The sequence below is a fragment of the Dermacentor andersoni genome, chromosome 2 (assembly GCF_023375885.2).
Source record: "Dermacentor andersoni chromosome 2, qqDerAnde1_hic_scaffold, whole genome shotgun sequence".
NCBI classification, from domain to species: Eukaryota; Metazoa; Arthropoda; class Arachnida; order Ixodida; family Ixodidae; genus Dermacentor; species Dermacentor andersoni.
This window is the reverse complement of record NC_092815.1, coordinates 22969723-22990770: the sequence shown is the minus strand read 5'-3', so window position 1 is coordinate 22990770 and position 21048 is coordinate 22969723. Positions and strand designations below refer to the sequence as shown.

The following is a 21048-nucleotide window of genomic DNA, read 5'->3' as shown; positions in this document are numbered from 1 at the left end:
GACCAGATCCGAGATTGCTTCCACACCTCCATAATAATAGTACTATAATAGTACTGTAATGCAGTGTTGACCGCCGAATAGCTGTCAAGTCTTACGATTGATTTGGGCGGCACTTTAGGAATGTGTGTGAGGAGTGGTGGCGTGGTGGTGAGGGGGGGCCCCCCCGGGCCCCACCTCAGGTGTAAGAACATTAACCTGTGTACAAATTTGAGGCTACTGCTTAACATGCCGAAGAAGGAAGGAAGGAAGGAAGGAAAACTTTATGTGGTCCTGCAAGTAGTGATAATTAATCACTAAGCGGGCCGAAGCGGGCACATGCCGAAGAAATGCATGTGCAATTTCTAGTACTAGTTTGAATTTCAGTCTTATAGGAAATTGAAACTTGCACTAATGCTATGACGCCTGTTGTCTCTTTAACCCAACTAGCGTCTGCGCAGACATGGTAAAATCAATCCATCCTTAAGTCACCCTTGGTTGTAATTCTGTAGTGTTACAATATATTGCGTGCAAGACCTCTTGCAGTTGGTCCAGCTCATGGTGGTAACTTGTGCTTGGAATCTGGCCTTTTATTAAAGCTTGGTCTCAAAAATGTATGTCTGGTATAAAATATTCTCCGCATTTCTCCTGCAGCAAACTGCAAAAGACAATCTTGAGAGAAATGATGCTTCACAGCACCAATCTTTGGTTTTTGGCTTGAGGTTGTGTACAAGCTCTGCAGCCAATTTTGCGTTGGGCTTCCATATGGCTTTCTTCTCAGAAGAGCCCTACTTTCTTCTTCAGGTCAAGTTTCTTCCATCGAGGCAGCACATCAAACTGTTCATAGCTCATGGCAAAGATGCGTTGGAAGTCTTCATCATTCAGGTACAGCTGAAAAGCAAAACCAAGTAAATGAGCCTCTGTGCAATTAAGCTATTCTCAAAGAAAAGATGTAATTAGCTGCAAGTAGGCCGCACCTTGACTGATGGGCCTGCCAGTGTTTGAACCTTAAATGTTCTGGATGGCTCAGTGCAAGCAAGAGAGGCTAGTGAATAACTAACACTAACAAGCACTGATGTGTAATATTGTGCCCACTGGTGCTAGGTGCTTTGAAATTTTACGCTGCACATGACCAAGAGAAGATGCACACTGCTGTTCTGTTATTTGTAACACTGAATCACGAAAGGCACTCAAGCTTTCTAAACCTGGCTGAATGGGCATTATTAAAACAAAGGGAAACTAAACTTCACTTCCCTCATTTTAAGTATGCTTTGATTAGTGTGTGCCTTTCAGTCCAGAAGAGAATTTGGTTTCACTTTTTGTTCAGCTGTTGCGACAGTGTGGGGCAATGTGTGCTTGTTCTTAAAGTCGATAACAGCATTTGAAAGCACAGAAGGTTACCTCTTTGTTGGCAGGGTCAACACAAGCTGGCAGCTGCTCAGGATTTTTAACATGCAACTTGTCGAAGGGAAACTTCTCCACCTCCGACCTTGAGTTTCGATACATTGCTGCTTGTTGCTGGAAGGTTTTTATTATGATCATATTTAGTTCAATACTGTTACAATGTTGCTGTGGGGCAAGAAGGAAAGGCATGTTTACCTGCATAGCCAGAGCTGTTTGGTTGCTTTCCTCAATTTCATTCTTGATGCTCTGATATGTAGGGAGTGTCTGAAGAAAGAGTAAGGCAAGAAAATTATGTTTTGTAAAAGGTTCACTGTACAACAGCAGTTTTGCCTTATGAAGATACACACAACAAATTTATGCAGTTACCTTCCAGAAGTTGTCACTCCATGAGCTGAACAGACCAATGAAGTTCGGTGGCTCCATATTTTGCTTGACGCATGCAATTGGAGTGGTCATTGGACGCCCACTTGGATCGGTGCGCACATATTCCTAGGCAAGATGAAAGAGTGTATAGGTGATCAAGCTGACTGCTGGCGATGGAAGTGCAGCGCCACTTGATTGGTACAGCTCCAGTTAATGCTAAGATTAAGGCCTGGGCAAGTTATGGGTATGCATCAATATGCCATGTTCAATATCACCCTAAGCATATATGACTAGAATATACAACAGGAGGCATGAGGTATTTGAGTTGAGATCACGATTGTAGGACTACATTTGAAGAAAATAAGATACTTAAACTATTTTTATGCATCTTTTGTTTTACTTCTGTTGTGAAGTAAAATTGCCTAAAATAATTTAACTGATGCACCTTCAAAAGTGCCTAGATGCTGCAATCACATTGTTCTTGACTATACTTGGTCATTGTATCCATAATGAAAAGGACTGTGTCGTCGGTTTCTCGGTTGATTACACAATTGACAGCAAATGAGAAACTACAATATGAACAGCTATACACAATTATTATGTATGCCATGCTGCAACCCAATTGATAGATCTAAGAAAAACATTACCTTGATCAATTTGTGCCACAGTATAATCTACACTGGCAGTACCTATACATTGTGGCATATTTCCACTGTCATTGATATGATGTCCAAACAAGTAACTCGATGGCAAATGAGCCACAAGGTGATGGCTACAGCGAAGCTGCTTAATATAAAATGCCAAGCAAGTGATTTGAAAGGAGCAGTGAGACAACCTACTCAGTGTATTATGGTGCCCTTGCCCATTTATGGAAGGATTTAGCTACTGTGTTCCAAATTGGATTCGCCTTTGTCCATAAGAAGCATAGCAAGCAACAGAAAGAATTGGGCTAGTAGATTATTTACAATTCGAAGCCAGATCACGCGAACACCCCCTTTCTCTATGAATTATTTATAAGACTCAGACCATGTGCTTGCTAAAATTTTTCCTCAGATCAACTGTTCGATTTTTTGTTGCACTAGAGAGGTCAGGATCAAATCCCACCAATTCAGCTACTGATGTTACCACTGACGCAGTCACATAAGTCACTGTCATGGTCATACCTCTGCACTGTGGTATACCAGCTTGCGGTGTTCTTTCTTGGCTTCATAGCCTATCCAGATGAAGATTGTGTGCCAAGCATCCACCAGCATCACTTCATCCTCGAGCAGGTCACTTTGGTCGAAGTCCACGACCTCACGAGGAGCATAGTTACCTTTGATGTCCCATAGATGGAAGAGGCGGGGTGCCCTCGTGCCTGACTCTTCCTGCATGGGGCCATCCAGAAATGCATGTAACCAAGGCACGTATGTACCCGACGTGCTACCAGCCTGTGCCTGTGCTACCACATAAGCTGCACTTGTATGCACCAGGCTACAAGCTGCCACAATGAACATGCATGGTATCTGCGTCAAACTTTCTACAGAATGTAGATAAGGGTTAATGGAGTTATGGAACATTCATACTGTGGTAGGTCATCTGGTCCCTTCCAAGCACCTTTCTTTCTTTCTTTCTTTCTTTCTTTCTTTCTTTCTTTCTTTCAAATATCACAGTGCAAGAATATAAGGAGCCATGTTAATTTTTAATGGTGAAGAGCAATGCTCTACTACTGTCATGTGCCAGCATGTGCTAATCTACCACTCAGTCCTTTAGTTTATATGTGTGTGGGGGGGGCGGTGGTGGTGGTGGGGGGCACATGCACAAGAACTGTAATAAACAGATATGTTCACACTGGCACACGACTTAGTCCAAACTGCAAATGTGATGCACGTGCTGAGCCAGGATGGGGCTATTGTGTAAGGGCAAGATACCTAGTTACACAAAATAGTCTTCTCTCATTCCCTGATGCCACTTCCACTTGGACAAGTTATCCCCTTTTCAAGCAATAAAATCTTTTGTTCAAACATTTTGTACACAGGTGTTTTCTCATCATTTTTCTGCTAGAATTGGCAGGCATTGCCATGCTTCCATCACCTTAAGCACATGACCTCCAGTTGCATTCAATTAAAGGACATTCACATGAAGGACTTTAATCTAGAGGATCAGGAGATAGATTAACAATTCCATCAAATATCATCCCCACAAGCCGAATCCTGTGCACTTTCAAAGGCTTGGCAACTTGTCTGTTCCCTGTGGTGTGGCCTCTCGTGGTTCTTGATCTGAGAGTCTCGGCACATGGTGCACTCACAAGTTGTTTGCCGCACTGCTGAAGGTACGAGGTGTACATCTTGCACAGCGGAATGGAATTCTGGGCATAATTGTCTGATTATTGGTTGGATTAAGGTCTTATTTTTGCTTGGTACATAATACATTGCAGCAATATGTGGCCTGTTAGGACCTTTGCACATACATGTTGTATGTATTACTGTGGTGTTGAGCAGATGACGCAGCATAGGTGAACACATCTCGAGCAGCATCTGGCCTTCCTATTGGCTAAGAAGTCCTGCAGCTTCCGACAGTGCTGTAAACAACTTGTGAGATGTAGTAGAGAAGCAAGAGACAGATCCCGCCCTCTTGTGAATATCTCTTAACTTTTTGCTGCAAGCTTGTATCATGCAAGGCACAAAGTGTGCTGGACAAAGTTATGCTTACCTATTATAAAACACTGGAATGCATAAATCATGTTGTTTGCCACTTGTCACAACCACAACAGAAAGGCCATTAAAGGAGGTCGTGGAATATGGAAAGTTCAATGCATGTTTATACCATTCAATATAATACCTGTCAGTTGCACGTAAAACTTACATGAACATTTTTCTCGCTGTTGTATGGCAGCTTTCCTCCAATGGCATCCCAGAATTCTTGCTTCTCCTGGCCCTCAGACACCAGTATTATTTCCCTGTAGATAAGAAGCAGTTGTGTGAATCCACAACAATTGTATCAGTATTTTATATTAATGTGCTGTATGTATTAGCAACTTAAAGGGACACATAACTTTAAGGGACACCTAAGAGAAATATGGAATAAATTTAGATTAATAAAGTATTCTTGAAGAGCATTAATTTATTTTTGTGATAATAGATTGATTATTAAAAGAAAAGAATGAATCAGATGCATTTCTGAATTTACATTTTACAAGTTACATTTTTGAAAAGAACACTCGTGCTTTTTCATTATTGCAGCAGGTGTTTCACGCACTGAATAATAAATCAGAATCTAGCAGTTGAGCATTTCATAGCCAAAAAATTTTCGCTGGGTTCACGTAGCTTTTTATCATTTACAGAATACCAGAGATGCACATGCGTGCAGCAGTGCTGGCAATGCTTCATGTGATGCTGCATTGAACCAGGGCATGTTTAACTGTTACTACACTGGTCAGCCAAATTCTACTTAGCTGCTGCAACGACGACGCTGGCAGGAATACAACATTCCAGCTTCTTTTTGTACTTCGTTATGTTTTTTTTTCTTTCTAGATTGCCCCTCCCCCCTTTTTTTTAAGTACAATATTTGGCATGAGAAAGTGATGACTAACTTTTAACTTTCTGACACATTGTAATTTGCAAATTGTAGCCAGCAAGTTCAAGAGGCATAGCCCCTTGGAATAATTCCGAAGCTGGCACCAGTTTTAAAGCATTCATTCCCAACACAAGTGACGGAATGCATCTGTGTTTCAGTTAAACTTGTCTTGACTGCTTTAAAAGGCACTTTATTCAAAAAGTAATTGCTAGTTGCAAAATTCGTTACAAGTGGACCATTCCTTCCAAATTCAACGAGGCTTCATTTTATCAGTTGCAACATGTGCCATGAAGTGATCAGTTCAAAACGTTCATAAGATTCTACGATAGGATCTGGGCTGAGGAGGCACCTCACATCCCTTCCCCGAATAATTCGCTGAAACAAATCCATAGAGGCATTCTCCTCAGCATTCCCTTCAAGGCTGCCGTGAACCCAAGTACAACAGAAAATCGGCACGAACTACTGGCCATTGCAGTATCAGCAAAGCATATGTGCATGGGCTTTCAACGTGCCGAGGTCAGCATAGTAGATATACCACGGGCAATATTTAAATAGCATGTTTCCAATTCAAAAATAAATATGCGGTATAATGTATCGAAGTATAATGTAATGTATAATGTAACAAAACATCATAAGAGGTCACTACCAGCACTGCTGCCACCAGCTACTCCTTTTGGAGTTGCAGTATTCTGTAAACTGTAGTAGTACTATATGGACAGGCCGTTCTTGTTGCCCTCGTTACGCATTCTGCTTGCATCTTATACGAGATTTGCTTGCAGGTTCCAAAACCTTCATAAAATAAACAAATATCACTTGGACCATTTCAATATTACATCATTTCTGCGGCTTGATCACCAGCAGCAGTATAGAGAGCATTTCAAAGTGCTCACAGAAGCATAGTACTACTTCCACTATAGGTGTAATAGAAATAATAAAGAAAATATGCTGATTATCCTTATGTGCAAAAATAAAATTGTTGGCAGAATTGGAAACTTTTCTTTTTTCTTTACCATACAAGTCATCCCATGCTGAGTGCATTGGCTGGAAACTCGAACCTCGACAAATCTTTTTCTTTCATTATGGGCATTTTGTAGGTCTAAATAAATGCATCCTGAAATGTGTGTAAAAGATTGTTTCTCTGCCCGAGTGCCATTTGAATTTCACCATTAAAAGCACAATATGATGCATATGTGCACATGAAAAATTTAAAAAACAATGAACCTTAATTCAGAGAAAGTGACCATTTCATCACAACATGGGATTGTGTTTACTGTGCAGTCTCTCCCTTGTAGGCCCCAATTTCAGCTTTGATGTACTCATAATGCTGGTAAAAAGGCCAGTTTATGGCACCTTTGAGATTTCTAATGAAAATTTTAGATTTATCCACAGTTTTATTATGAAGCATTCTTGGCAGTTAAGTATCGAAATAATTTAAAAAAATATTTGGCATGCAACAACCGCTAAATTTAAAAGAAAAATGACCTCGAGTTTGCAAAAATTATATTTTGTGTCATGTTTTCAGCTGTTCTGCATTGTGGTGGCCTACATTAAAATATGCAAGATTGGGTATTTCATAGAAGAATGCCTGAAATGTGCCTGAAATGTGCCTGAAAGTGCTAATTGTAGAAGGCATTAAATGTGTCCACGAAAAAGACTTCCAGGATATATTTGCAAAGTAGCAGAAGCACTGGGAGCACTTGCACGTGGTAAATACGTGGTATTTACCACGTATTATCAGCACCATGTGGCAGGGAGACCGTGTCAACGCTGAGACTGTTTCAGTGTACTTAAAACAATTATTTTATTTAAGATAGAGCTATTCTCGAAACTTTTTGATACCACCTAATATTGGTCTTAGAAAAATTCTCCTAGTAACACTTGTGGAAGCAGTGTGCTCAATCCAAGGTATTATTCAAGTGATAAAGTGTTCCAGGGCGTCTTACAGCTTGGCAAGACAGACAAAATTTTACATATGATAACTGCATCACAATCTAAATTGGCACTAGTCGCTGATGGAGTAAAGATATATAGACTGTATATGGAAGCCTCTTTTTTGCACTGTCATTGTGAAACACTATGGAGGTGTGGTGACTTGCTCAATTTTCAGGCTCTTGAATCCTAAAGTGTTGATTACTTCTGGGCCATTTAACAAAAGCATACTTGTGATTGCAAATGGCTAAATGTTTAATATGTACATTTATCTGGTATGTGTCTCATTCACTTTTTTTTTATATAGCACCTTACAATTGCATCGAGCATGTATTTGCGGAGGGGTGGCTAACAGGGTCACAAGGGCTATTTAAACCAAACAGCTGGTAACATAATGCTAGAACAGACCATTAGACCACATACAGCACTATTGGAATAATTTGAAGCAGCACCCCACTACCCCTTTCCATAGCATTGCTTTGCTGCACCAGCATAGTCTTAACCCTCTATGAAAAAGCGTTGTCTACAAACAACAAACAAAAAAATACTTTTTTCTTACAGAGTTTCAGATTTGAGTGCCAAGCTTGTGGCTAAATGTCTCTAGCCAATACAATGATTAAAGTATGGACAGAAGATAAATATTGGTGAAAAATTCATGGCTGCAGTGGTATCGTGCAGGTAATGCAGAAAAAAATGCATTGTACACCTCTCTTTCACATCTGACGAGAACTGTCTGCACAAGTTCCACATGAAACTATAGGTGGCTTGGAGTGCAGCTCACTTTAGGTGTTGTCCACAGGCATTGGTGTAGCCAGCGGGGGTTGAACCCCCCCCCCCCCTTGAAAATTTCCCATGGAACAATATGTTTCAGGGGGCAGGCTCAGAAAGGGCAACACGGATGAAATGGAAAGAATGTGAAAGCAAGCCGAAAGCTAGTGGTAGTGGCTGTCATCAAAGGGCGATCCTCTGTCCCAAGCAAACACACTAAACGTCTTCGTCATTGCACCAAGAACAAATAGGCAAAAGGTGCAGCTTACTTTGCATCAGCTCACGTCTTATTGTGGAAAAAGCAACTACATTTGTGCGTGTTGGAAGAAAGAGAATTTTGCTTGCTGCACTTGTAATGGCGAACACTTGACTGAGCATTGGCCAGCAAGGAGGGTTTTGCAATGAAGAGGGAACAAAATAGAAGAAAGCACCGAATGAGGAGCAGAAAAATAAAGAGAGCCTATTTAAAGTAAATACAGTATTTACAATAGTGAATATTGACACATGTACTTTATCTGTACTTTATCACATGTACTTTATTGACACATGTACCTGTGACAGGCACATGACTGCATTTCACCCACTAACAAGTCCCAGTGCAAGATGCACCTGCATAATTTGGAAATTGCTCAAATATTGTTGATTTTATTTGTTCTGTATGTTCTCGCTGAGCCTTGTGTAATCAGACTGTATGCACGACATGAATTATGTAGTACTTTCTGGAATGCACGTGGGCACCAGTGATTATGCTGAAACCTTTGACGAGTCACAATAAAAGCAGACGCGCTTGGACTACAGATTCGATTTCTACAATCCCCGACTGTGTTCGCCACTATTATTGTGCTTCGAGTGTCACGTGCATTTGTGGGCACAGGTTCACTCAATAAAAAGTTAGTTTTTTAATTCACAATTTAGCTACTGTGTCATTCACCGTCACTACAATGTGTCAATATCAAACATTTCACCTCCCACGCAGGGGACATACTGGCTAGTGGGCATGACTAGGGTGAGCAGACAATGAAGAGAGCCCATTTCAAGAGGTGCAAGTCGAGGGGTTATTGTATCCAGTAAGATTCCAGAAATTTTCGGGAGCCGTAGCTTCGTTCACAGCTGTTATCGAAGTGTTTTAAAAGTGAACGCAAGTTCATCCACATCACTGCTCCCCTCAGGCACGTATGCCTATGACAGGCACATAGCGATTACGAGAGCAGACACAAAGAACTTTATAGAAAGGAAAATGCACAAGCATGCAAAAAGCTGTCTGAACCGCGCACAAAGCAAAGAACCTTTGCTTTGTGCCTGTCACCAGTAGTGCACGTAAGTGCACCACTGATGAGATCCTCCATGGTTAAGAGATTTGTAGCCTGACTGTGCTGCTTTTAAGCCTACTTGAGGCATGAACAGAGAGCTCACGAAAAAAGAATTTTTCTGCAGTAGAACTCCCCCTCCCATGAATCCAATGTTTAAGACTGACGTGTTTAGGAATACACTCCTTGTGTCAAATGGAGGCAAGGAGTGTGCCCATAGACGGCGTGAAGAACAAAGGTGGAGAAAAATTATGGACGTAAGGAGAGCGTCTTGTCACTGCTTAATCCCTTGTCACCAGACAGCCGTGGCCAGTCGCCTAGTTGAGGTTCACCTACACCATCGTAACACTTGCTGCTGAGAGCTTACCCTAACAAAATGTCTCTGCAGTCTTCAGAACAGCCAGGTGTCAGGAGACATGACACTTCCAAATCTCTCAGAGCTGCTAGCCCTTATTTTACTGCAAACTATGGATGCCATCATTTTGACAAAGGCTTCTAAAAAATCCTTGCTTCTGACCATCTGTCTCATCGATTCACGAGTGTGATCAAATAATGATATGCATTGTGTGATGAGGACCACAATACCGTAATCGAAGTTCCCTCCAAACATCTCTTCAAACAAGTCGGACAGCAGGTCACCGAAAGTGAGTGAAACTTGCATCATACAATACTATCAACTCAAAGGCTTGGTCCTGTATTTTAAATATAAAAGAATATAGCATGCCCATAATGCAGGAAGCATGACGGCAATAGGCAACTTGCAAAATAGTGCTCGCCCTCCTCCGTGCATAGCCATGGCTGAACCACTCACTAGAAGATCTTGTTGGAAAACAATGCTTATCTCCACTGTTACCTGGGCTACAACAGGTCTATTTCTGTTCCTTGCCTTTCTCTCCAGCACTTTTTCTGTGGAAAGTGTTAAGTACAGATTAAAGAAAATGCCAATCCTCTTTCCATTCATGAAAAGCTGATAGACAGCGGATATTTATACAACATCTGCAAAAATACAAGTTTTCTGTCATGCCCAGCTTTTGGCATTTTATTTATTTAATAAATACTGCCAATCCCAATGGCGATTTTAGCTCTTCTCCGCAGACTCTATTCCTCCCTCTTAGGGTGATCTCTCAAGGGGAGAAGCACAAGTTCAAAGGCTTTAGAATTTCTTAGGAAATTTGTTGTCCTCATGGTTCGCGACCCCACACCTAGCCGCCAAGAGGAAATGTATTGTTGCAATTCGTGCTTTTGCCATCACGGAAACCTAGAAGGTCAAGTAGTAGAGTGTGGAGTGGTACAGGCAAAGCTGTTCAATGGCAAGAATACATTGTTCTGCTAGTCTGTGGACGAGAATATCATGGTTGGAAAGCACATCTCTCGGACATGCACAGAAAATATCTGCAAAGGGCGGGCCACAATGGGCTGCATTGTTCACTATGGGTTTTTAAATGCTGCTGCTTATATCGATGCTTGGAAAAACAAACAGTGCTAAAGACGGGGCTAACTAAGACACAAGACAGTGTGCTGTCTTGTTTGTTTGGTCTCATTTGTGTGCTGTTCATTTTTTCAAGTCATGTACCAACTAGGTAATCGACATATGTTATATAAATGCGTCAATTTGCAAGTGAAATGTTAGTTTATTATTTTTAGTATTGTTATTTTTAGAAATAGCATAAGGATATATAATAATTTGATGCGAAGTGGCTGCACGCCTTAGCAATGAAAAATTTTTGTCAAAAGTTAAGCATAGTGTTGTTTTGCCAAAGTAAAAACTTGAATCCTTGCTATTAAAAGCATGCCATTGCGGGGAGTGCTAGGAGTTTGTCTTTGCATGGTGTACGACCGCGCTCTCTTTCTCTCCCCTTCTCACATTAGATTTCTGGCTACACCACTGCCCACAGGCAACAAACCTATGCTGAAAAACCTTGTGCAAAGTATTCTTTTTTATTTTCATTAAGTATCCTTATATTGGTGTATTGTGTGCATTTTCTTTCTTCAGGTACTATTTCGATACCTTATCTTTAAAATGTACTTCACGCATCTGTACTGGTTCATGTATACATGCCACTAAACAGCTAGATTTGCAACCTGAGGTTAATTAACATGTATGGAAAAGGACAACATACTGAAACAGTGCACTCAATATACAGATCATGAAATGTGATAGGTACAGTGCTTGATTACATCCTTTGTTGTAGTTTGTATTTTGTGCCCACTGCTTCAATACGAACATATACCAGCTTGTCCAGATTCCATTCTTCTACATGGAAATGGCATTGACAGCCAGTGCCCTGGGCCTAACTCTTTCAAGGAAGGGTGACCAGATGCCTTGCCTTTCGGATTTCGTAGCAATCTTTTTGGCCATTTCACGCTCATCACCAGTGCTCTTGCGTCCTGCCCAGAGGTACACGGTGGAACCAGAGAAGAGCAGGAACACATCACCCGAGTTGAGTGAGGCAGCCGTGAAGGGCACTTGCACAGCCTTGGTATTGTGCTCTGTGGTCCCATGCACTTGCAGAAGGTACATGTTGGTTGCATAGCCTGCCCAATCTGAGGCACCATTGCCATTGTGCACACCGCCCCCATTGTAATGGCTGCTGTCGCCATCCTTGGGAGCAGGGAAAGAAAGAAAGTACACAGCGTGAGTGTTTTGTTGGTCAGCTAGCTGGTAGTAATTGGCGCCTCAAGAAATGTCTTGCATATATATAGTGCCAGTATAGTTTAAACTTTAACTAATCAGGCAGCCTTCGTACAGTAAGTATATCTATTAGCAATCTGTCTGGTCATGGGAACACACAAGGGACTAATTGCATGTGGAACCAACAGTTTCGAAGGATGTGCTATGTTCACCATCATGCACCCCAAAAAAAAAAGAAAAAAAATACACAGCCTAGGCCCTGAATCCATGAGTAAATTATTCTCTAACTTATTCAATTTATTCATTTAGTTTTAATAAAATTTCATCACTCACTCACACCCTTTGGAGAAGTTATCTTGTACCATAAAAAATTGCCAATATTGCATGTGTTTCCTTTCTTTAATGTTTCATGCCGAGCAGTGGCGTAGCTAGGTCATCTGGCACCCGGGGCCCATAGGTCTTCTGTCACTCCCCCCGGGTGTAATCGAGGAAGTCGAGGACATCAACAATTTCCGAGTGTCTTCAGATGTATAAGACCCCCCCCCCACTGACCCCTTGCACCCGGGGCCCACGACCCCCCCCCCCCCCCCCCTCCGTTGCTACGCCACTGATGCTGAGTACTTTCTTGCAGGAATGGCATGCACATCCCGACATACTGTGGCATTTCTGGCAGGAAAGTAGAGAGCACAGAACATTAAAGGAATTGTACACAAGATTGATGATGATGTGTCCAAAGAGTGCATAATTTTATTCTGTGGGCCAGATTGGCTCACATCCTCTAGGCTAGGTGACATCCACGTACATGACTACTTAAGAAGCTGCATGGGGGATAGCTGTTGCTACAGCTGAATTGGTCATCTGTAATGTGGGTTCAGCCAACAGTGGCTTGTTTTTTTTTTTTTTCTGCACTTATCACGAATACAACGAAAAGATATGTAATGCACCCTCGGCTATTAAAGGGACTGACAACAAATTTGAAGAACCTAGGTATTTCCTTTTTTTTTTCCTTAGTGGCACAATGCAAAGCTCACCCTCGGTAGTGTTTACACCTGCAGCGGTTACTTCCAGAAGTGCATGGATATTTTTTAAGCAGAATTTTTCAGTTGCACAGTCTCTAAAATTAAAGAGAGTCCCTCCTTCAGCAATGCTGAGAATTGAGAGTGATGCAATAGTCCACCTCACAAATTGTAAAAGCCGCCCATCCTTCTTCTTTGAGTGCAACTTTGAGCCGCCCATCCTTCTTGTGAGTGCAACTGCGGTTAACCACCTACATTTTCAGCCCACGACCTCTTCAGCCACTTTTGAAAATGAAAAGCTGGTACATTGCTTGGTTCTATTCCAGAACTAAGAAAGCCGATTTTGTGAGCAAATCGCGTAAAGCCAGACTCTGCCTTAGTCACATTGGATTTCCTGGCTCATTTAATGGTCCCATCTTTGTAGACGAGCATCTGACCCCATCTAAGAAGGCTCTCTTTTCCAAAGCCCTAACTTTGAAGAAAGAAAGGAACTGGATGTTTCTCTGGACGGACAACTGCCAAATCAAGGCTAGGAAGACCACTAACAGCAAAGTTCTCCGCATTCGAGACAAATCTGACCTAACCAAAATAGACTAGAGCTCATTGTTTAACCAATTGACACAATTATGGCTTCCCTACTGAAACCCCCATCAAGTGAATTCCTTTTTAAGCGGATTTCATTCCATCATTCACTTTAACGTGAGGAATCTTCGTAAGCACTTTGACGCAATTGATAATTTCCTCGCATCGCTAACTAGTACGTTTTCACTAATTGCCATTACTTAAATTTGGTTATTTGAAGACTACAAAAATTTTTATTGCTTCCTTAACTATAAATCGGAATACTGCAATAGATTAACGAGCTGTCACGGTGGTGCGGCCATATATGTTTCTCCTAATATTGCTTATTGAAGAAGACACGACCTTTCCTTAACCATTACTAATTGCGAATCCATTTGAATTGAATTCAGTAACTGCTTTCTTGCTCAGGACAACAAGAATTTCATATTTGGCTGCATTTACCGTTCTCCTTCATCATCAGTTAATGATTTCTGTACTAATCTTGATCATACCTTACACACTATATCACTAGAAAATAAAAATGTTATAATGGGTGATATAAATATTAATTTACTCGATGAAACATCACCCATATGTATTCACTATACTAGTTTGTTTCATAGCTACAGATATGATTGTTTAATTGACGTCCCCACACGTGAAATTTCTAACGGCACAGGTACACTTATTGATCGTGCTCTTTCTAGCCTTCTTCATTCACCAGAGGCAAACGTTTTGCACATCGACATCACTGATCATTATCCTCTGCTCTTACGCTTCAATTCCAACGTACGACCTTGCCCACCTTCACATACTAAAGATGTTCTGGATAAAGTCTGCTTCATAACTGCTCTTGCTAATACAAATTGGTCTGAATTAAATGACTAAACGACCCACAGAAAGCTTTTTAGACATTTTTTTCACATATTATATCATACGACTGTTCACCTCCAAAAAGAAATGTAAAAAAAATGTAGCATTTTCTCACAATCCACGGATCTTGCAGCAGTTATTAACAGCATTGCACAAACGGGATAACTTATATAGGAAAACCGAAAGGCAACCGTTTAACATGAACTTACGTGCCCAATATAAAAACTTCTGTAACACTCTTACCTGTAAACTAAAATCAGCTAAACGATTGTATTTCAAGCAAAAAAATTTTACAGGCGGCTAATAATACTAAAAAAATGGGAGATTGTCAACTCTTTCTTAAACATGAACACACAACTAAACCAAGTATCCAGAATTTTAAATGATGGAGTGAAGCTAAATTCCCCTGCCGATATAGCTGAGGCTTTTAGTAGTTTTTTCTTTCTTAACAATTTACCTCCTTCTACACAGACTATCAGCATGAACCGTCTACCTCATTCATTCTTTTTATTTCCTACAACGCCAGAAGAAAACTGCTGTTATAAATAATCTAAAAATGACAAGTGCTGAAATTTATTAATTGTGCACTTAATTTCAGATATACTTTCATTTATTGTTAATTTATTATTCAAGACTGGTTTATTTCCTTCTGAACTTAAGCGTGGCAAAATCATCCCAGTTTTTTAAGAAGGCGATAGCTCATTATTAAATAACTACAGACCAGTTTGCATTCTACCATTCTTTAGGAAAGTTATTGAGAAACTAATTGAAATTCTGCCAATGAAATACCTCTCTAAATTTAATATCCTCTCTTCATGCCAGTTTGGTTTTCACTATGGATATACCACAGAGCTGGCACTCATTCATCTTACTAACCAACTAAAAAAATTAATCGACAAAGGATTTCTTGCCACCTCAGTTTTTATCGAGCTAACGCAAGCATTTGATAGCATAAATCATAATATCCTTTTCTCTAAGCTCGAAGCAATTGGCATTTGTAGGCCTGCTCTCTCACTACTAAAAGCTACATATATAACAGAGTTCAAGTTGTTTCTATTTCCAGTGCTTATTCTTGACAGCGAGTTACTAACGTTGGTGTGCCTTAGGGATCTACCTTGGGGCCACTTCTGTTTTTGGTTTATATTAATGATTTACCTGTCTTTCTTCCACAAAATGCATTCTGTACGCAGATGACACCACTATATTCACCTTTCATAAAGATATCTCATCTCTCATTAATAAGTTAAATGCAGACTTAGAAAATATCCTAAGGTGGTGTAATGTTAACATATTATCTATTAATGCAACTAAGAATAAATTTGTTGTATTCTGTTCACATCAGCAAAACATACCATCTATTCCACCTATCACTTTTGGTCCTCACTGCATTTCTCCTAGTTCATGTTCATCTTTCCTTGGTATTCTACTTGATTGTAATTTGAAATATCACAATCATATTGCTCACATAAAAAGAAAATAGCTTATGGTATACACAACTTAATTAAAACACGCCCTTAAAACATGTACCACATTACTCTCACTTTAACACTCTTTTGTCCACTCTTGTCCACTCTTGTTGGGAAAACACCTATAATACTTATATTGCGTCTCTCCAGACAGTTCAGAACCGAGCCATAAGAATAACTACTTGCAGTCCACGCTTGTCTAATGCTACTTCCCTGCTACACGAGAATAACATCCTTACCATTTATGGACTCACTAAATACAATCTAGGTATTTTTTTCTACAGATTTATGAATGATGAGCTACCGTCGATCCCATTTTCACCATCTAACCTGATGATTCATAGTACCACCAGATTTGCGTTGAATAACAATTTTCTTTTACCAAGAATTCACACTAACTATGGTAAACAGACTGCAGAATTCACTTCCATATCAATACGGAACACTCTTCCTTTCATAGTGAAAATTGCAAGATCTTTATCACAATTTAAAAGAGAACTAAAAATGCATTTTTTATTGACAGATTAACGACAAGGGTTACTGTAGTCTGGCTTTGTTTGCTGCTTTTTTTTTTCTATTTTTTTTTCTCTTTTGTTGTTGTAAATAAACTGTTGGTATTTTGTTCCCGCACAATTTTTCCTGCCACCATTAGATATGCTAAACCTTGTTATTATTTGTAATCAATTCGATATTTTGTTCTGTAACCGTTCTTTCCTTGTTGCTTGTATACTTCCTCATTATATGCTACTGATGCTTTGAGATGTTAACTGTAATAACTGTTCTTGTACAGGAGGTCCCGATACAGTCTTTGACTATGGGACCTCCTCCTGCATACTAAATACTTGTAATGTGACCCAACTTCTAATAATAAATTCTGATTCTGATTAAGTCTACGTTGTGGTACAGACCTTTCTTAGCCTTGTACAGCATTTTTCCCCAAGTGCATGCCTACCTCATGGCTGGCTGGCCCTCGTCGTCATTGTTCTGTCGATAGACGAGCCAAGCCAACTCATCGAAGGCGAAGGCAGCGCCACTTTTCTACTCACTACAAACAAAGGCCCATCTCCACATTCTAAGTTAGAAAAAACTTATAACAGAAAAAGGTGTATTGCATATTAATACTAATAACAAGGCCAGGGAATCGTGTACACATGCGATAGGTCACTTATGCATCTTTATATTTTTACTGCATGGGGCATCAAAGGTCATTTCTCGTTATCTAGTGAAAAATAAAGATATAAATCGTGTTTAATGAGAAAAACATGGCTCATTTTGGCCAATACGATAGGCAATCTTTCCATCAGCAGGGTTATCTCGATTCATGTTCTGAGCTGTTGTCTGTACCTTTAAAGCACTTCACTTGCATCATGATTTCAATCACTTCAGCAATTGTATGCTCCCGTAGTAGTTGCTAACTTGTGCATTTTTGCCGTAATACATATCAGTCAGCTGGGTGAGCTCGTATGGTGTCATTTTTGATACCAGCTAAATGACTTCATTCTGTCTGTGTTCGTTCTTTTGCACTGCACAAAAATGACAAATCTACTCTGGGTAGAAAGTTTCAGGGTCTAGACTGCAACGCTCATTAAACTCGGAGTAAATGACTGCTGGTTTTTTTCATTACTCCTGCACATAAAATTTTAACAAACAGCTTGCATTTTAATGAACACCTTGTCTTTAGTCTCCTTGAGATATAGTGCTACTTCTAACAGCATTGATAAAAGCAAGTAGGCTTTGGCACTTACCTCAAAAACAATCATCTGTCCTGAAAATATCATCATGAAGTGCGGAGTTTCATGCCCCTGGGCTAGTCTCACCTGAGGGCCAAAAGGTACGAGCACAGTAAGATTCTTTTGTTAAGCAGAGTTTACATTACCAGTAGAACTGTTGCACTACTTTCATTACTTCTTAGCAGCATTGTTTCACAACAGCAAGGCAACTGAGCGTTACGGTCCATTTAGTTGTCAACAAGAAATACAGTTTTGTCACAGTTGAAACTTTTGCATCTCACTTGAAGCTCCTGAAACTGGGCCACTCCGAAACTTTAGGAAACCTAATTATTCATTCCTTAACCTTGTTGGCATGCTTTACCAGCAGCTTGACTGCTATGTAGCAAAAGATCAGGCCTGCCTGGTCTGTTCAAATATAAAACTGCAGTGCAGCACAGATGTATTGGCAAAAGATGTACCATTGTGGCGTGTCCATTGAAGCGGTCATCCAATTCTAGAGCCTTGGCCTCTGCTGTCACATGCTCATCATTTACTGAATTTTTCCCCTGATATTAAAAAAAGAAAAGAAAAAGACATTATCACACATGACAACAGCTGAAGTTTATGCTAATGTTGCTTCACAAGTGGTGCTTGCTCTTATGTTTCTCACCAGCCAGCTGTAGATGATGCACTCCTCTTTTGTTCCTGTCTCATATATGTAAGCAATAACATAACAACAGCTCGAGAAAAACTTTCCATGCTCTCGCACATCAATAGGCACCAGCTCCAAGTTCTTGACCCGGAAAACCTGTAACAAACATTTTGTTCCATCTTCATCACTTGCCAGAGCCATTCAAACAGTTGTTTTCATTTTTACTCTTAAATTTTTCCTAGCCTCGGTATGCAGCAAAAGTGTTCACTGTATAACAGCACTTAATATGAGTCTTTTTCTTGGTGCATACCTAGTACTATTACAAAAGCAGAGTGACCAGCATAAAGAAGTTGAAAGATGTGGTAGCTGAGCAACTAGCCGATAATAAAATCATCAGCTTGTACATGGAATAAACAAAATTCATGCAGGCCGTAGGCACTGCTGCATCAGCTTCTAGGGTTATGCTTTGCCAATTGTGGCTCTCTTTAGGTGGCACAGAACAAATGCGATGTATGCATTACTTACCTCTTTCCTGCCACTTCCATCGTCCACCATCTGCATCTGAGCAGCCAGGCTTGGATTGCTTTGTAGTGTGCAGGCATCAAATTTGGTCTGTACTGTCTTTGCTGGACACAAATAAATGATGTGAAATGTATACTTTATCTGATCACTGCATTGCACCAGGTTCATAACTTCCTGTGTAATGTTGTACTGTCATTAAACCATCACATTTTCTTAAGGCTTGCATTGCATGGCCGAAATCCCATTGGAGTTAAATGTTCTCCTCGAATTTAGGTCTACACTTGAGTGTTCTTACAGTGTAAACAAAGTACTATTCTGGAAGACGAGTTTTGTTGTACAACTATAACCAATGCTCAATAGAAAATATGCATGGAATTTTATTAAAAGAAACTAAAGTGAGATCCCAATAATGTGAAATCTCTTAATTCGAACTGACAGGTAATTAAAACTGCTCTGTTGGTCCCGACGAGGCCCTATGTAAATGGATAGAGAAAAACTCCCGTAAACTCAACTCCGAAAACCACGCAACGGTTATTTCGAATAAAAGTGCTCACATCCCGTGCACTGCTTTTCGGACATAATTGAGCCATAGGCTAAGGTTCAATGCGTCACTAGCTACTGTAATGTCGTGTGCCATAAAAATGATGAAAAAGGACACGCAGAAAGCAAGACCAAACCAGAGCAAGCAGAGCAGCGCACACCTTCCTTTCCCATCCGTATTAAAAGGAGCAGGAAGGATCCCCCAGCACATGCTCGGTCACCTTACCCTACGCGCGGTCATCTACGTCTCCCCTCCTAGCGTGCTTGGTCTCGTTACCATGCACTTGATCACCTCATCTCCAACATTGGGCACGCAGGGTATGGTGCGCATCAAGCCGCCATCATTCTTGACTCACCCTCAACCCGCCGTGGTGGCTTAGCAGCTATGGTGGTGTGCTGCTAAGCACGGGGTCGCAGGATCAAATCCTGGCCATAGCAGCCGCATTTCAACTGGGGCGAAATGCAAAAACGTCCATGTCCCGTGCATTCGGGGCATGTTAAAGAACCCCAGATGGTCAAAATTGTTCTGGAGTCCCCAACTACAGCGTGTCTCATAATCATATTGTAGTTTTGGCACGTAAAACCCCAGAATTTAATTTAATTTAATTTAATTTGACTCATCCTTGCACATTTTTTCTTGCACCTACAGCAAACGGCGCGTGAGGAACCATGTTATTGTACTTGGACTCTACATAGAACCTAGGCTTCTTCCGGCACATGTCGCATACTGATGAAGGAAAGATAAAGCTCTTTCAATGCAAACCCAGTGATGGTTTTGATTTTGCATACTGTACCGCACAATTCATTGGGCACTATATTTAAAGGGGCTCTCCTGAGTTCTAACTCCATTTTATCTCCGTTCTAACTCCATTTAGGCAGAATGTCGGAAGAAGACAAATATATTACCAATTAAACAATGTCATTAGAGAGGAAAATGCATTGATACCTCCTTGCCCATGATGGTAATGTGATGTGGATTTCATGGTACTTTTCATGTATTTGGGCTATTTGTGTGCAGGCAGTTGTGGTCGTGAGTGAGGCTCGCCAATACTGCCTGGGCTAATCTTGTGCCCACACACAAATATCCAGGAATGTGGACGGGAGGATGGCTCCCACAATAGCTTAACTGATAGAGCACAGCACACATAACATGGTCTGGCTCCCACCTGCAGCAAGTTGTCTTTTCGTCCTTCTTCATTTACATTTTTCTTATTGTTCCTACATTTCAAACATAACAATTGATTTTTCGAATGATTTCTCTGGGTTTATTGTCTGTTTTATCCATATGCTTGCTGGCATTGTATTTTCCTTCAGTTCTTGTGTTAAAAAAAAAGAAAATGTATCCTCACTTTAATTCTTAGAGTGCAGCCATTTCAGAGAATGTGGAGGTTGCCAGATTTAAAGTACACACTCACCAATTTTTGTGGCAGAGTGTGCTTTCCCAACGCCAACAGGGTGATCCGTTTCATTCCACGATCGAAAAAGGCACTTGAATTCTGTAGGTTCCCCTCCTTCAACAACACGGGCAACTTGGGTGCAGTGTGGGTATCCTTTCTTCTTGATGAAGCCCTGTGTAGCACAGATGATGCGGAGCCTTCGTGATGCACTGTGACTGCTGCTTATTTTGCAATGTTTGTTTGTGAATGTCTGTTTAAGGGCTGTTCTTTCACTTATATATTTAGTGGCCTATTATAAGAAAGTAAGTTTTAGTGTACTAAAAAGAGGAAGGTCACTTTAAGCCACTTCATTTCAGTGTAATGACAAAAATTATCTGA

General features: G+C 40.6%; 1 protein-coding gene across 1 annotated transcript in view; it reads right to left on the bottom strand.

Annotated features, from left to right (window-relative positions):
• Positions 1-545: 545 nt before the first annotated feature.
• The window catches only part of LOC126542827 (advillin-like), a 39723-nt gene continuing 19220 nt past the window's right edge, over positions 546-21048 (bottom strand). The window contains exons 13-24 of the mRNA XM_050189935.3: positions 20689-20842; positions 18737-18837; positions 18230-18367; positions 18039-18125; positions 17596-17667; positions 11630-11904; positions 4588-4681; positions 2907-3110; positions 1747-1869; positions 1576-1644; positions 1378-1494; positions 546-867 (exon numbers count right to left, since the gene is read on the bottom strand). Coding sequence (XP_050045892.2) covers positions 754-867; positions 1378-1494; positions 1576-1644; positions 1747-1869; positions 2907-3110; positions 4588-4681; positions 11630-11904; positions 17596-17667; positions 18039-18125; positions 18230-18367; positions 18737-18837; positions 20689-20842 — 1548 coding nt within the window. The 3' untranslated portion in view covers positions 546-753. The remainder of the gene's footprint in view (positions 868-1377; positions 1495-1575; positions 1645-1746; positions 1870-2906; positions 3111-4587; positions 4682-11629; positions 11905-17595; positions 17668-18038; positions 18126-18229; positions 18368-18736; positions 18838-20688; positions 20843-21048) is intronic.